Genomic DNA, 16,547 nt, shown 5'->3' with positions numbered 1-16,547 from the left:
ATACTAAAGGAAGATTCAAGGCACCTAACTACTTGCTTGCGATTCGGCTTTCATAAGTAATGTCTTCCATTAGGCCAAGGAGAGTCTAAATTTAGTTGCTCTAAAAATAAGAACTTATTTACAATAGCACAGAGCGCTAAATAAAGCTTGTTTTAAATATAAACAAAAGTTTATAACAACGCGCTAAAACTTTGATACGAATAAGAGTGTTGAAAATAAATCTTAGTGTAATAAAACTACAAAGTATTTATTCATTTTACCAACCTTTCCCGAAGCCTGTAAACAATTTCCTACCCAAACATTTGTTAAATTCCTTCAAAATCAAGTCAACCACTGAATCGATAGACACTTCCCTCTTGATTTCCAACTTTCGTTGATTTGCCAAGTTCTCAGCTGATCAAAATAATAGCGTAACTTGTTCTAAACATCACTTCACTACATTTGGGGGGTAGTTTGTTTGATTCTGTGGGAAATTAGCGTGATTTAAGTGTGGGTTTTCGATTGTGGGATGTTTATAAGCGATGTTAGGTTATGTTTAGTGCGGGGACAGGCCGCGCGGCGCTTTCAGCGGCCGGCAGAGAGCGACTGAGTGCGCAAAGGCGGGCGGCTTCAGGCAATTCTACACCTTCCTGCAGCATTGATATGCGCTATCTCTTTTCTTCACAAAAATATGCACATGCTGTAAAAGAGACAGCTAATATCACTTTCACAAGTACTTTAATTCGAAACAGTTGCCACTGAAATACAAGTCACGAGTCAGCTGTAAACGGTTCGTGGTTATGGTCTTTGTTTGATGTTTCAGATTTGGGGTATCAACTTGTTCTGTTGACGATCTGAATGGGGATTTAATCTCGTTAGAGAGATGGGACGGGATGAGCATCGACAAAATCTTTTTTTTTCTGTAGGAAAAATTTTAGTCAAACAATCGTAAACAAGCGAAAGGAGATGTGAAAGAACTTTCGCAGTGGTTAGGTTTGTTTTAGTTATAGCGTACATTACATAAAGGTAACTTATCTAGACTAAACATTTTCGTATTTTAAAAATATTTTCCGCTTTCCCTGCATGGATCATCAATAAAATTCAGTCATTTGGCTCAGAAAGAGAAATATTTAAGGCGCAAAACAGCGACTGTTTAATCGTTTCAAATTATGGCTTTATGAATGCGAAAGCCGTAAATTATTAATTTGTATTATTTTACGTTCAATTACTGCACAATGTATCGACCGTCTATTATAATGGCTCTTTTAGTATTTTCTACGGAGTTTGATCTTTTGCTATGCCATCTAAAAGATTTAGGAGAGAAAAATGACACTATGTCGGTGTTGTTTCAGGAGTTCGAAGATAGAGTCTTAGGTGGGGAAAGCACAACTTTACACGAATATCCTTTTAACGTGCAGTTCTTTAACTACGGGGGAATGTGCGGGGGATCCATTTTGACCAGGAAAACTGTTTTGACTGCAGCGCATTGTTTTGACCATAACAAAAATGTAGCTGAGATGACCGTGATTTCAAGTAAGTTCGTCAAATATTTATAAAAAGCGCATGAAGGAAAAAAATTGTGATAATGTCCATAAAATGAATAATCATAAGTACTCGTAGGTATCTATCACTTATAGTTTTTCAAGAGATCCCACATTTACAAGTTCAGCGTTTCAAACTGCCAAGGTTATCCCTTTATTTTAAAGGCATAATAACATATCAATTTCGGCAGTATAAAGAAATTAGTAATTAGATCTGACCCGCAGGTCAACCTTAATTAAAAACAACATTAGGGCCCCATTTCTCGTAGCCATTATGTCGCAGGTTATTATTCCATACCCGCATCCATCTTCCGGATTGACGGAGGGATGGATAGGGTCAGCATATTTTACTGTCAGTTTAAACTTTGAGTGTTTGGGTATCAAGCGAAATAGCTTAAATACCTAATGGGCGAATATATTTGCAATAGAACCTTTGTGGTTTATGTCGTGAAAGTGTAATGTCGCAGTGGGTAAACCTTTCTTCTTTTTATAAATTTACACCCTCTTCTAAGCACTTTATTTCATAATCCGTTTTCTAAAATAGCGTAAGTAATAAATTAGTTACTCATATTTTCGTAACAATAAATGAAAGAGTTTTATGTAACCTCGTTAGTTCGTTTGAGCCAAATGACGTTCACTGCTGGACAAAGGTCAAAGCTCCCCCAAGGATTTCCACAACGATCGGTGCTGCGCCGCCCGCATCCAGGCACCTCCCGCGACCCTCACCAAATCGTCGGTCCACCTAATAGGGGCCTGCCCACACTACGTCTTTCAGCCCGTATATAGTAATCTAAATATATTCAATATCTCCGCTCTTCCATCACGGATATTCGATACTCACGTTCAGCAAAACGCTTCTTTCAGACTCGCTCTACATCCGCCATGCTCGCACATCGAGACGCCACCCAGTATGGGACTTTGTGATCCACGAAAAATACGACGACCCCATCAAGTACGCCAACGATATGGCAATGATTATCATCCATGACGTCTTCAACCTCACTGAAACCGTGCAGATGGCGGTACTCACGAATAGCATAGCGTGGATGAACGAAACCAAGGCCAAGTTTATTGCTACTGGGTGGGGAATCGTTGAGGTAGGTTTGATGGATATTCACTGAAAAAAGTTTTCAATCATTGTGTTTTAGCGTAATCACTGATCAGAAATGAATTACACTGAATATAGGATATAGGTATACAAACATAAAACAGGATATAGGTGGTATGTATACATGTATTGAAATCGGTTTTATTTTACAATAATTGCACTCAATTGATAAATAAATTTAACTGCTTCTTGTACATATAGTTACCTAAGTTAAAACTTTATCTGTTTTGGTCTTGCTCACTTTAAGCTTGCAGTAAGTAGATAAAGGAAAAAAATTAAAATCTTGTTTTTTAAAAAGCTTGTAAATCGTAGGTATGACCTAGTTCTTGATTAGTTGGATTGTTTCCAAATGCATGTTAGCTTCCGACTCTTACACGGTGGCATATACTATGTAAGGTCGAATATAGTGTTATATAGCGTTATGTGTTTACATTACTAGGCGTTTATTTCGCGTCAGTTCCCGCCCTGCGGAAGACATACCCGATGTTGGCTTAGGCTCCCCCGGCGGCGCCGACTATGATGAGTCATTTCCGCCTGGTCCGAACGAGTCACGATGTACCTATACAATATAGACTATTTTCGAATGAAAGAGCTTTAAAGTTACCCTTTTTCCACAAAGATTCCATAAAAAGCGCGTAGGTGCGGGTTGATTAATGAACGTCTTCTATCAAGCTGATTGTAACAACTTAGCTTAAACTATGGCGACTGGAACAAAGTTAAATTAGATATGCCCCCAGCAAGACTCGAACCTATAAAGTACAGCTAGTATTGTCATCTAATTCCTCCGAAATAAATAGGTCATACTTAGGCTAGTTCTAAAAATTACTCATAGTTGCCTTAAAATAATTATTGAATGATGACTAATGAAAGAAGGGATGTGTAGGTAGTAGGTTGGTGGGTGCTACGCGTACATATCCTGAAAAGTAGGGACATTTAGGCGAGTAAAAGTCGTATTCAGAGATTGTGACTCCATAAAACGATACATTACTATACAACACCATGCGACATCCTAGCTGATCCATCAAATTTTTTACGCCTCCAAATCCTGCTTGAAGCACATTTACGGAGGCCACTTGGGAATGTACCGTAGTCTGAGAAAACATTTCCCTTTTGTTTATTCAGTATTTTTGATCCAGCTATTCAGACCTATTTTCGGAAGCTTTCATACCTCAACGCAACGAGTAAAATATCCATTGGAACGTTTTCGTTTTGTGTTTTTTTTTCTTTTTTTTTTAGTCCCATTCAAGCCATAGAATTAAAAAGTTCTATATTAGTACGAGTACTGTCATTGTGTACGTGGTGATTGAGTGCTTATTGCTTATGAATACCTATAGTTATGTTTTTGTAGATGAGGCGGCGTGCTCTCCAGAAAACTACCCTGCGCTATGTACCAAATAAGGAGTGCTCAGATATGAATGCACTTCAATTAACGGAGGGGATGTTCTGCCTGTACGGAGACCAGCAGCGAGACACTTGTCGGGGAGACTCAGGAGGAGGGATCGTGTGGAATAAGTAAAATAATTCTTTTGTAACCTCCTGATGAGAAGGGTGAACACTCTAGAGAGAATACATTATTTCACTTTGCATATTTACACCATCAATCACCAGAACTTATATAGACATTTACCTGTCTTGTGATTTTGCTTCTAGTTTGCGAATGGATTCTCATGAATCACACATCTTCAAGACAATTTAATTTGTGATCTTTCTCATATCAGTTATTTCAGTGATTCAAACACATTTTAGACTCAATTTGACATGCACTCTACACTAGTAATTATTATGTTACTCTAGAAATATTTCGGCGGCGATACAAATGTGAAGACCATATCTAACCACCCAGTAATAATTATACATAGTAAGTACACAAAATATCTTAAAAACTAATATGTTATTTCAGCGTCGTGGTTGGCTTAGTGTCGCATGGAGTCGGTTGTCTCAATGTGCCCAGTATTTACATGGATATATACTACTTTAGGGACTGGATCCAAAAATCGGTGTCTACGTTATACATACGATATAGCAAGTTTCATGAAAAGAATTAAAATATTTTGGATGGTTTCTTTCATTTAATATACCTTCGTATTAAGTAGATAAACCTGCCACAAAAGGTATTATCTGAAAAACCTAAGCTGTAAAGAATATATTATATCTTACGTAGACAATGAGTCATTTATGGTTGTAAAATGCTGCCCATCTACATTTACGTTTAAGGTAAAACATCTTTATGCCAATAACGTTATGAGTTGCCATGGAATTATTTGATGTTACTACCTAGAAGCTATAAAACTCTGTCAACTGGCAGTTAAATGACTTTACAATCGGCAATCATAATAAGGTACATTAAAATCCAATTAAGAGATTAATCTCTAGAGTAAGTTGCTTTAGCTTTTGATTAATTCCGTTAACAATTCCGCAAGGTACTATGCGAATATGGCTTTGCTTACAGAGCGTGATAATAGCAGTTTATTCTCAAGAAAAAGGAATAGATATAAAGGGAAATGCTAATGTGACAGCAGAGGGTAAAATAGTAGGTGGGAAGCCGGTGACTCGGCAGCAATACCCTAGTGCTTGCCTCTTCTTCAATGTTGGAGCGCAGTGTGCGGGCACCATCATCAATACCTGGACCATTCTTACTGCTGCCCACTGTTTTGATGATAACAAGGACAAAGATCAAATGGTAATAGAATTAGGTAAGTACATGAGAGAAAAATAAATGGAATGTTTAGACAACGTTAACATCAATTAATAATCATCAAATTACGAGTATGTACGTATTTGCCTTGTTATTTGGGCTTTTACCTTGTACTTAACTTCAAAAGTAGGTCAGAATAATAATTTGATCAATAACATGACATCCATACATCAAGCTCATGTAATTGTGTTTCCATGGAGTGTTACTTAGAAGGAATAAACTTTTATATGAAAACATAGCGATGTAGAGACATTTTTGGGGTTCTTGTCTTTTAGCTTAATACTGGTGTATTTGTTTCAGAATCAAGATATTTGTATGATTTTACTGCGAGAGAATATGATGTGAGCTCATTCGTGATTCATGAAAATTATAATAAATCTGCCAAGTTTGCTTGCGACATAGCACTGATTTTCTTAAAGAAGCGGATCAAGTTTGGCTCAAAAGCTAAAAAAGGAGTGCTAGTGAATCACAAAAGATGGATGAATGTGAAAGAAGAGAAATTTGTTGCTACCGGATGGGGCTGGACTTCGGTGGGTAAAATGGAAATATTTACCATCAATTTTATATTTAAGGCTAGCTGTGCCGGAGACTTTATACGGGTGATGATCGTTTGATGGTTTTTCACGTCTCCGCAACATTTTTGATTGATGCTCTGTGTGCCTACCATGAGTTTACGTTAGGTGAGCTCGCTAGCGAATACGTCAAAAAATTATATGAAGATTGTATTTCTTGAAAGTAGCCGCTAGGGGCGCTGCACAATATGTCATACATTTAAATGTCATTTTTTTACGCAGTCGCTAGCGAGCACACCTAACGTAAACTCATGGTAGGCACACTGCTCCTATTGGTATAAAATAATCTATAGCCTTCCTCGATAAATAAGCTATCCAACACCAAAATATTTCTAACATCAGACCATCAGTAAGTTCCTGAGACCAGCGTGCTCAGTCTCTTCCGCTTTATACTTAAAAGATATCAGCTGTCAAGATATGAATCCTAGGAAAGATGGTTCCACTTTGTACCCTACTAAAACCCTTTATAATACGACGTGCCAAGGATTGCGCAATACATTTACAAGCTTTTATTTACTTTAGCCTCCCCCAGTGTCTGTGACTAATCAAATCGTACAAGTTCAATTCGGCGTGAGAGTAACTTCTAGGTGTACAATTGAGCTGATATTTTGCATGTACGTATCTTATGTAAATCCTATTGTACAAGTTATATAAAGTTGGAGCCAACTTTATATAACTTGCACAATAGGATTTACATAAGATACGTTATAAGAAACCTTGATGTACACAAAAAAAATCTATTAATGTGTACCATAACGTAATTTTTATATTCAACCAATAAATAAATAGTTTCGATTTCAATTTCTGAGATAAGGATATTAAATCAATGATTAATAATATCACAACTATGGAATAATTTCCAACAAACTTTAATAACCACTATTGAGTTGGGTATTCCTTTTGACCAACGGTTCCCAAACTTATTTTGTCTGCTGCCCACTTTGAGAATAAATTCTTTTTAGCGCCCCCATTTGTAGTCGAGTGTCGAGTGCTCAGTCGGTGTCTAAGAGTCCTCCTAGTAATTGACGCCTCCCAAGCCTATACACAACGTCCAGATTTTTTTTTCTGGGTCTCTTACTTACCGCCCCCCTTTAAGCCTGCAGCGCCCACAAGGGGGCGTTATCGCCCACTTTGGGGAAGACTGCTTTTGACGATAACAGATTTTGACTGAAATTTGACGAAGCTACGACGGTAAACACTCATCTATTATTTGCGGGTAGAGTTTATGAAACTGGCATGCCAGCGTAACGCATCCTGCTATAATACATATAAAAATTTCCTGAAACAAACTTGACCTACATTGGTTAGGTGTTTATTGGTGGTTAAGCTGTAGATCCTGGCTACACGGGAGAGGAACCAGAATCGCAGAGGTGGGAATCGTCCTTTTTGATCCAAATTAACGTTATTCCTCGTTCTAAAGGTAAAAAAGTTTACGCGTGACTTATTTGAGTTATTTTCTGATTTTTGTATATATTGTATTGTAGAATTGCCGAAGACTGCAGTACGTCTCGAAAGTGGCGTCATGACCCTCATATGATACAGCAGGCCCACGATAAAGAGGTCTTTGCGGTCAAGGGTGGGTTATTAAACAAAGGTTATCTGTATTCGCTGATTACTTTTACCGAGAACAACATTTGTGTCATAGTTATTTACTTAATATTCACCAACTTTCAGAATAATTAATGTAGGAAGAAGCTATTGGAAGAAAAAATCGCTTAGGTTGAAATTTAATAGTATTTTGACGAATTAGTTATCCATTGTTGCTTAACTAATTGCTTCAGCACTTTTAACTCTTCATTTAACAAAGGAATTGTTATAACATCTGTGGAAATCCTTGGCTATGGTCAGGCACTAATGCCAAGGCTCTAATGTGCGTCTTCTTTTTATATGTTAATAATAAAATTAGTTCCTTATGTTGACGAAGACAGATTGGACGTCTTAAAACACGTTAAATGTTTAGGTATTTAGAATATAAATAATGGCTAGTAGACACAATTTATTAACATACATATGAAAATCTGTTCACGGTCACATACAGTAGGTAGGTACATAATTATTCTCTTTCATATTTTATTTTCGAAAAGAACTGTAACTGATTCTACAGATAAATATACTTAGAGTGAATAAATAATATATAACAATTTTGCAATTTATGTTTCAAGTACGGAGGACAATTATCGGATCAAGGCCTAATGATGACCGAACTTCAGTTTGTCGACTCGAAAACCTGCAGCAGGATGCATAACGTAACAATCACCCCTGACATGTTCTGCCTGTATGGGAAAGGTATCCGAGACACTTGCAAAGGAGACTCTGGCGGAGGGATTCTATGGAACAAGTATGATAACTGAAATTTTTTGATGATTTAATTCGAATAAAATTATCAATTACGATCATACATACATAAAAGATCCTAAGATTGTTTTCGCTTAAAAATTGTATTTAGGTAGCAAGCTGAAGTGGCAATGGGCACGACTGACGGCCGNGACGGAGGATGTGGTAGCAAGGTTCTGGAGTCAGGCTACGTAACGGAAAATGCAGTGTGGGACAAGGTGGACCGATACGACCTCATGAAGGTAGCTGAAAGGCACTAGATGCAAGCCGCTATCGACCGTGCGATGTGGAAATCACTGGGGGAGGCTTATGTTCAGCAGTGGTCCGGTGGCTGAAATGACGGATGAATCTGTTTTTTTTTCTAGCATGGTCGTTGGAATCACTTCTCATGGGGACGGTTGCGCTCGTGTCAACAAACCGAGCGTCTACGCCAACGTATTTTACTTCAGAAAATGGATCAGTGATCAAATCGAGAATTTCATGATTAGGTATTGTAATAGAACGACAAAAAAACCATAGACATTTTGTGTATTTTTTTTCATTACCGTTTCAGTGGTTTATCTTCGAACCTCCGGAATCTCGGTAAACGAAGTATTTTTCCACCAAACGCCGGCTATTCAGCATAATCCATCTGCGAATTGAAAAGTTTTTAGGAGTTATAAACTAATCAAAACTTTAATAAAATAAAATGAGACTTGAGATTGATTTCTTCGGAGCAGCAATCAAGATTCTTTTATTCAGAGCTCTTCTTTGCATACTAAGTGACTAACTTTATCATATTCTTTGAAAATATTAGTATAATTGGTTTAAATTATGTAGGTATTCGTACCTACTAGGTACGATACACATTTGTAGTATTTATTGCAGAATATCAAGTATCATCTTTAGAATAATAATTATTTTCAGATCCTTTTCTAGAATTATTTACACGATTGTAACAGAAGTTCAGGAATATGAGCGAATAATTAAACCAATTAAGTATTATTCGACAGCAAAGGGCAACGACCCTTTACCTTTGTTTACCTGTTGAAGTAAGAAGCGTTTGTGAACACAGCAATGTGTGGTTCTTCTATATTAGTGCCTCCAAAAGACAACATCCCAATCAACACATCCCTGTAAACAGCAGGCCCACCGTTGTCGCTCAATCTTCGATCCTAAAACATTTGGATTAAATTCTATTTTAGTTTTTGCAAAATCCAGTGGCGTATTTTCATAATGAGTCGATCGAATCGATTCTTTTTCATCTGCTGTGTTTAATTTCATGTAAAATAAGCGCTGACTGTAGGTTTTACGAGTTCGTTAAGTTGTAAAACAGCTGCTTCTGATAACTGTTTTTATTGGACATATTTTTACTTTTTCGTGCTATAGAAACTTTTGATACATCTGGAGAGGTCTCAAGATATCATTGCATTGACGAAAATAATTTTGTAAGTAATGTGTCTCAAAATAATATTTTAAAAATGTAGATTTTGTGAAATAGGGTTCTCTCTGTCATTTTGGCTTCGCCTTCATCTTCACCTGTAAGGGCTATATTTCACCGGGACACCATGGCGGCGCAACCAGTCGCCGCTACCAACAAAGGTGAGTGAGTAACTCTCTATAGAGCTGCATACATTTTGTTGGTAGCCGGCGACTGGTTGCGCCGCCATGGTGTCCCGGTGAAATATAGCCCTAACTGAAAGCATACGACATAGAAACACGAAAATAACGTTAGATGGCGCTATCAAATTTATGCTGAAATACCTAGGTACTCACTATTTGATATTTTGCACAAAAGTTTGATGCACTGATCAATCCACCGTAGTGCTTGACACATACGTTCGTATCTATGAGCACCATTTCAGACCACACCAGGTTATTTAGAAATCTTTGTGGTAAATTCTGAAAAAGAATAGAGCATGTTAAAAAAAGAAAACTGCACTAACTGCAAACGATGTAGAAAACAAATTTCTCTTTTTAAAAGGTAATTGTTAAGATATTTTAAGACCAATAAAATAAAATCTAATTCGAGGAAAACTGAGAATACCGTTCCATTGCACCATCTATTAGACTCCTGAAGTATTAGCTACNCCGGCTCGTGTACAGCGCTCATGTACAGCCTCACATTGAACGGAGTCTGGAATGGTTTTTGCATAACATTACTATAACACATTGTTTTGATTTAAAGTGAAAAATAGGCTAAGCCGCCTATTTAGTTCATACACACATAAATGATCTCATATTAATCACATTTACCAAATCATGAGGTAATTATTCATAATAACCGGCGATTATTCATAATTTTCACATTTACCGTAACATATAAATTATTACTAATTTTTATAAAATTTCGTTGTGTAGAAAANTTATCTCCTAGCTTCAGCAACAAACTTTTTAGCAAAGCGACTGAATGATGGCACCTTCTCGTAAGTAGACGAACGTGAAGTTAGAGTTAAACATAATAGATGGCGCTTAAATGGCAAGATAAGAGTGTCTGAAATTACTGAAAACTAGCTGAAAGTTTGTTAATGGATAGAAATTATTTATTTTACTTTTATTATTTTCATTTCTTACCGAATGCCCCCAGCCAGTCACCTCAATTGTGGTACCGACACGTAGAGCTACCTCCGGGTCAATTAGGCTAATCTTCTTAACGTCGTCACCAAATACCGCAACATCCTGATATTATATGAGCAGGTACAGTATACCATAGATATTTAAGTCAGTAATACCTACTTGTTGTATCTAAGGAAGTGATCAGAAAAAGTTTGATGGGGCGAAATATTTATTGTCGCTCTCACATGAACCTACTCGTTCGGCTTTGACTCTATAAAAAATATAGTTTTCCAACGATATGGAAAATATAAGGAAATGATAATAATGAGCTTGAACATGGCACATGACTAAATGCGAAGAACATTAGCAGAAACATAATGTAGCACAAACGGTTCAAAATACATAGGTATTTATTCCTTGTTTAAGAATACATATTTGGAGAGTTTCCAATTAGTAGAGAATGAATGGAGATATCTCGCTTCATATATCTGAGCGAAGCAACACAATTTGTTGGCTTCCGATGTTGAAATAAATTTTGAGGATTTATTATTGCGACATCTTACGCCCGTATTCACAAACATTATATGTACTATGAGGTCTCACAGTACGTGTGGACGCACAGGGTCACACGCGAACCAATCACAGAGCTCCACTCAACGCTATGCGTTCGATTTTCTGATTCACTTAAGCAAACACGTTTGTGAATACGGGCGTTAGTAACAAGAGAAATAAAGCTTTAATACATTTTCATGAAAAACACGAATCGTAACATGTTCGTGGTGTTATTTTCATCGAGTTCCGTTTGTAGGTATGTAAATAAGCGATATTTTATTAGTTAACTTCTTCCTCAATTTCTCTTTGCAAATAATTTTTTTCTTTACAAATTATACTGTGAGCAAATTCAACTTTTCAAAGCTAAAGGAGATATAAACTTTTGAAGATAATTAGTCAACTTTGTAACAATAGAATTCTGCTTTTAATAAGCTTATTATATTGTAATTAACACGTAGGAAAAAACTTATAATTATTACTCGATACAGTTATTGTATCTTATTTGTACAAACTGCTATAACTAAAACGCTGTTTTGTTTTTTTTTCTCTAAAGTGTAATTTGAAAGAGTTGGTAGTAGACTAGAGTGTTAGTATAGATCGTTTCATCCACGAAGACGCGCCCCACCAATTTTTGGTCGAGGGAAGCACGGGGTGCGGGGAGTTTGATCCGAGCAATCCGAGCGTCATCATTGTAGTGTGCGTGTGCAGTCATGGATGATTTAGCGTGTACCGATAACAGTCAAACATTAGCGGAATCATAGTGGGGTGCGTCTTTGTGGATGAAACGATCTATAGATAGCATTATACGTTCGTAACTTGCCTTCAATGCCAAAAGTGCAATGTCGTTATTTGCTGCGCTGTCGTGCTTATAGTATTCATGAATTTTTATTTCCTTCACTGGGATCACTTGGCTGAAAACAGCATTATGATATACGTTAACAGTTAATGTGTGATAAAATATTAAAATTGGTACCATCACCATAAAGAGCTGCGAGCAAATGATCAATGAAGATATTTTTGCCATGAAGCGTATTTAGTAGGATTTTAACGAATGGGAAGTAGAATCGGGGTTCAATTTCAGAAAGGTCATTACTTACTTTACACAACACTTTCTGTTATAGTTTTCAGTTTGGACATGTATCTACTCGTAAAGTATTACAGGCGTGAAACAACCTGATTTTTCAAAAATAAATGGGATACCTTGTTTTGGAAAGTAATGTCATACATCCATGGTGTATCATAAAGTTTCACACTTTGTTTGACCACTAATTTGTTGTAAACTTGCAACCCACACGGTAGAAAAAGATTGTATTAAAATTAAGAAAACCAATAATTATACAATGTACGCTACAAGACATTACCCCATTCCCGTCACGGTGCTGGCGCCAACTTTGACCACGGTATTTTGCCTAGACCTCTTATTGAAGCAGCTGGCCGTGGTAACCACTATCCGGCTGCGGATCAGACTCCCCGAGCAGAAGTAGGTGCCGTAGACTATCAGAGCATGGTGCGGGATGTCCTGTATTCTCGCTATGTGCTTGTGCAAGGCGGGTTTGCTGGGAGCGCGATAAGCATCCTCTCTAGGCATGTATCGGAAAGAGGATGCTGTTTGAGTCAGAACTGTGATGATGAGTAAGCTGAAAGAAAAACACATTTTCTTCTAAAAGACTATCAGAGCGTGGTGCGGGATGTCATGTATTCTCGCTATGTGCTTGTGCAAGGCGGGTTTGCTGGGAGCGCGATAAGCATCCTCTCTAGGTATGTATCGGAACGAGGATGATGTTTGAGTCAGAACTGTGATGATGAGTAAGCTGAAAGAAAAATTCATTTCTGCCACTTATTTTGTCTCCGTTAACGAATAATTATTCCGAATGAAGAAGCGCGCCGCGGCAAAATATTTTTTGCACTAGCTCGTAGTAATTAAGGGCGCTTAAGTACGAAAGGAAAGTAGAGCAGAGTTTGATATATTCATCGTAACGTTTGTTAATTTAAAACTCTAATGCACTGCATATAATAGGTACATAAAGGTACTAACACCATTATGAAAAATTTGCAAATATTTAACAACATTTCCCCTTCCGTAGATCATGTCATGAATTCCATTTGGATATTATAATACAATTTCAAGACACTGAGAGCTGTAAAAAGTATCCCATCAAACCCTCGACCCTTACAAGATGTTTGGGAGTGCTTACACTCGCCCGAGGGCTCTTACATCGGTCTCTTTCCGTGGTATCTTTTAAAAGCAGATCTGTTTTGATGGTTCAAAATTAAATACGAATTCGTACTAAAAGATGTAAGTTAAACAGAAAAAAATGTTTTACGCGTTTTTGTTCTTTACCAAAAGGTTATTAGAAACTTGCATTTACTAAGAACTGCATTGATACAACTTATAGAGAAGATTGCCGTGGTTTATGTCAGTTCATTCCAATAAATGTATTCACAAGCTGAACTAGCATTTTTCTATTAAACATTACCTATGCATTTAAATTGTGGTTTGTACTGATCAAAACTGACGATAAAGTTTGTCGATAAAATGCTCTAACACGAATATACTTACCTACGAGTACATCAATATTACCTAGGAGAGTACGATGTATGCGTACTCGTATGCAGTCAAACGACTTATTATTTACGTAAATTGATACTTTGACTTGTAAGTGTAAATTTAAAAAATCTACTCCAAAGTAAAACTGATCCGTCACTGCTGACAAAATGTTTCAGTCACGACTGAAACTCATAATTCGATCAAACACCGCTAAGAGGATTTAAAAAGCTAAAATCCATTGATGTCATGAATGCGGTTTTCATATGAAAATGAAATTCCAATACTTACACATTCATTGCTTTTCAATGCGGTTTTAATAGCGAACTGTCCTTCAGGTTATTTGTGCATAATAAGGAAATATATTCGAGAGGCTCGCTTGTTAGCGGGACCGCGGCGTAATAAACTCGAGACTCGAGACTATAAAACAAAGAGTCCCCTATCAAAGCGATAAAGGGTTTTGTATTTGTGAGTACAATTCGCAATCACTCCGCGTCCGCGTCGTACCTACAGCTACCGACTCCGCGCTTCGACAATTTTTTATTGTTTATGAAATGTTTCGTTGTAATTTGATGGAACGTGACCGTGTTGTGATGGTTTTATGGAGCTGGTAGGTAAGTGTGTTTTAATTTAAACTTAAGTTTTAGGATTTTTAATTGGTTTTTGAAACTTATCATGAGTATACTCTCTATACAATGTAGAGTACCTACAGTCGAATTTTTGTTTTCAAAATAACCTACATAAGATATCCTAGTGTTTAGCCTGCTGTGCCGTCATCACACACGACCATAAAAATACTCTATGCACAAGCGAAAGACAGTGTCTGGATGGAGAAAGTGACAACGTGAAAACGTTTTCTTGGAAAAGGGGTAATGCTGGATCACTACAAAATTTGGGCAAGGAGTATTTTTGTATTATCTTGTGTAAAATGACAAAAAGGTAGTATTTCTACGTATATCGACATCCAACGTGAAATGAAAAAAAACAGTTCTAGTTGATTGTGTTCCGATCCGTTTTACACAACATGCAGGTGTGAAAAGGTGCCGTTAATATTTGTGTCACGTCACGCATCGAATGGGGGGGTTTCACTTTGCCGTCCCATACCGATTTGCATTTTAGACCTGATGGCTGAAGAGGCCCGTTGCTTCGTTTTGCTTCGCTTCAATCTAGATGGACGCTTTGCATTTAAAAGGGAGAATCGAAACTGTCGCATTAAAAATACGGTGGAAAGTCTTTACGAAACCTACTTACTACATAGAATTTTATTGCATTGATATTTTATTTGTACGATTACTTAAATTATTTTTAGCCATGCAGTTCCCTAATGTGTTTAATTAATTAATATGATTGATGGGATGTAGATACCTAGGTAGGTAAATCATAAAAGAACCGTACTTTACATTTAGTATTAGAAACAAAATAAACAGACCTATGGCATAGTACTCGTATCCTGTGTAATTTTATATTTCTCGCTTTTTAAAAGTTGGCACGAACGGTAAGCAATAAATTATAATACGATTTTGCTTGTTTACCAAGCTTCAATATTTCTGTTAGATTAGAAAACAAATTCAAGCCGGCTCCATTACAGATATTTGAAATTGAATTTGTTTACATCAAAATATCTTAACATCTGAAATCTATAGACGGAATAATTAAAAAAGTTATGAAACATGGCCGACTGTCTGCTCGGCCATTTCGGTGGAAAACCAATAATAATAAAGATTTGCAATATATTTCTGAATATATTTGAATAGAATTTATGAAAGCTATACTTTTAATACAATAATTTAATTCGTAGCTCAACATGTAAAATTATACTTACAGGAGGTGTGATTCAGCCATAAAAGTAAAACGAAAACTATAGACAATGTTACATTAGATTTCGATTCGAGGTAGAATCTAGCTAGACAAGATTTGTTACAAATGACTTGGATGAAGAATTGACTTTCTTGCAACCTACTTACATGTGTCTTATTTGCCTAATATAGGTGAGAATTCTACAGATATCAGTAAATACATATGTGTATAAATTATAACAACTTAGATTTTTTAAATTGCTAGCTACTCCTAATAACTTATCATAAATCATAATTTTACAAGTTGATTTTGACCCACTTCGCCGAGTTAATTGAGTTGGAATACTATGTAAGGCGGATGACATGGCAATATTATGGTGTCTAGAGCTGGTATGATTTATGAAGGAGCCTGAAGGAGGCTTATTTTTAAATTATTATTTTATTAAAACTTGTTGACTTCACCTTCTGTAATTAACACTGCCAAAACCTGAGCTAGCCTAATGCGGAATAATAGACGTACATTATTAAAATTATGTTTTATGGCATGTTCAAATGTAAGGTATTTTCAAACAAAAATGTATAGATTATACAAATCACAATCTACCTCTACCTAGACCTACACCCCGAAAAAAGTTGTGGAGGCCAAGTGTCAGTTCGTTATATTTAAGTTTTAAAAGAATAACTTTAAGTAATCAAACATAAAACAATCAACAATTTGAAACGAAATTGATTTGTTGAACTTTACTCCGGTAAATTAAAATAAAGAGCAAGAGGATTCGAATTGCCAATAAACGTGGAAATTAAAAATTGAAGTCCATTCCCGAAGTTCGTGCGAACTTTTTGAGAGGTCATAAATTTCCATCCCTTAGCTGGTGGAGCGAATGAAAGGA

General features: G+C 36.6%; 3 protein-coding genes across 3 annotated transcripts; 2 read left to right on the top strand and 1 right to left on the bottom strand.

Annotated features, from left to right (window-relative positions):
* Positions 1-1,214: 1,214 nt before the first annotated feature.
* Positions 1,215-4,144, top strand: LOC114350798 (serine protease 52-like). Its single transcript, XM_028301728.1, has 3 exons — positions 1,215-1,512; positions 2,385-2,617; positions 3,977-4,144. The coding sequence occupies exons 1-3, from the start codon at positions 1,215-1,217 to the stop codon at positions 4,142-4,144; spliced, it is 699 nt and encodes a 232-aa protein (XP_028157529.1).
* Positions 4,145-5,053: 909 nt separating this feature from the next.
* Positions 5,054-8,748, top strand: LOC114350795 (trypsin alpha-3). The gene is made up of 4 exons (XM_028301727.1): positions 5,054-5,321; positions 5,624-5,853; positions 8,058-8,233; positions 8,595-8,748. The coding sequence occupies exons 1-4, from the start codon at positions 5,054-5,056 to the stop codon at positions 8,746-8,748; spliced, it is 828 nt and encodes a 275-aa protein (XP_028157528.1).
* On the bottom strand, positions 8,155-13,356 carry LOC114350794 (trypsin-5-like). The gene is made up of 8 exons (XM_028301726.1): positions 13,352-13,356; positions 12,678-12,953; positions 12,137-12,227; positions 10,783-10,887; positions 9,985-10,110; positions 9,253-9,383; positions 8,775-8,860; positions 8,155-8,222 (listed from the first exon to the last, which is right to left on the bottom strand). Exons 1-7 carry the CDS (start codon positions 13,354-13,356, stop codon positions 8,779-8,781), a joined length of 816 nt encoding a protein of 271 aa, XP_028157527.1. The 3' UTR covers positions 8,155-8,222; positions 8,775-8,778.
* Between the last annotated feature and the right edge of the window lie 3,191 nt (positions 13,357-16,547).

This window comes from Ostrinia furnacalis, unplaced genomic scaffold (assembly GCF_004193835.3).
Source record: "Ostrinia furnacalis isolate ACB-3 unplaced genomic scaffold, ASM419383v2 OfSCF0986, whole genome shotgun sequence".
Taxonomy (NCBI): Eukaryota; Metazoa; Arthropoda; class Insecta; order Lepidoptera; family Crambidae; genus Ostrinia; species Ostrinia furnacalis.
The sequence above is the reverse complement of the archived record's forward strand: the minus strand, read 5'-3'. Positions and strand labels throughout refer to the sequence as shown.

Excerpts from the sequence above, each read along its gene's own strand:
- LOC114350798 (XM_028301728.1), top strand. The coding sequence starts at position 1,215 with ATGTATCGACCGTCTATTATAATGGCTCTTTTAGTATTTTCTACGGAG. Across the intron at positions 1,513-2,384 it reads TGAGATGACCGTGATTTCAA|ACTCGCTCTACATCCGCCAT; the intron begins GTAAGTTCGTCA and ends CGCTTCTTTCAG. Across the intron at positions 2,618-3,976 it reads CTGGGTGGGGAATCGTTGAG|ATGAGGCGGCGTGCTCTCCA; the intron begins GTAGGTTTGATG and ends ATGTTTTTGTAG.
- LOC114350795 (XM_028301727.1), top strand. The coding sequence starts at position 5,054 with ATGCGAATATGGCTTTGCTTACAGAGCGTGATAATAGCAGTTTATTCT. Across the intron at positions 5,854-8,057 it reads CCGGATGGGGCTGGACTTCG|TACGGAGGACAATTATCGGA; the intron begins GTGGGTAAAATG and ends TTATGTTTCAAG. Across the intron at positions 8,234-8,594 it reads GGAGGGATTCTATGGAACAA|CATGGTCGTTGGAATCACTT; the intron begins GTATGATAACTG and ends TTTTTTTTCTAG.
- LOC114350794 (XM_028301726.1), bottom strand. Across the intron at positions 9,384-9,984 it reads TTTGTGCAAAATATCAAATA|GATCGAAGATTGAGCGACAA; the intron begins GTGAGTACCTAG and ends CAAATGTTTTAG. Across the intron at positions 8,861-9,252 it reads AACGCTTCTTACTTCAACAG|ATGGATTATGCTGAATAGCC; the intron begins GTAAACAAAGGT and ends TTCAATTCGCAG.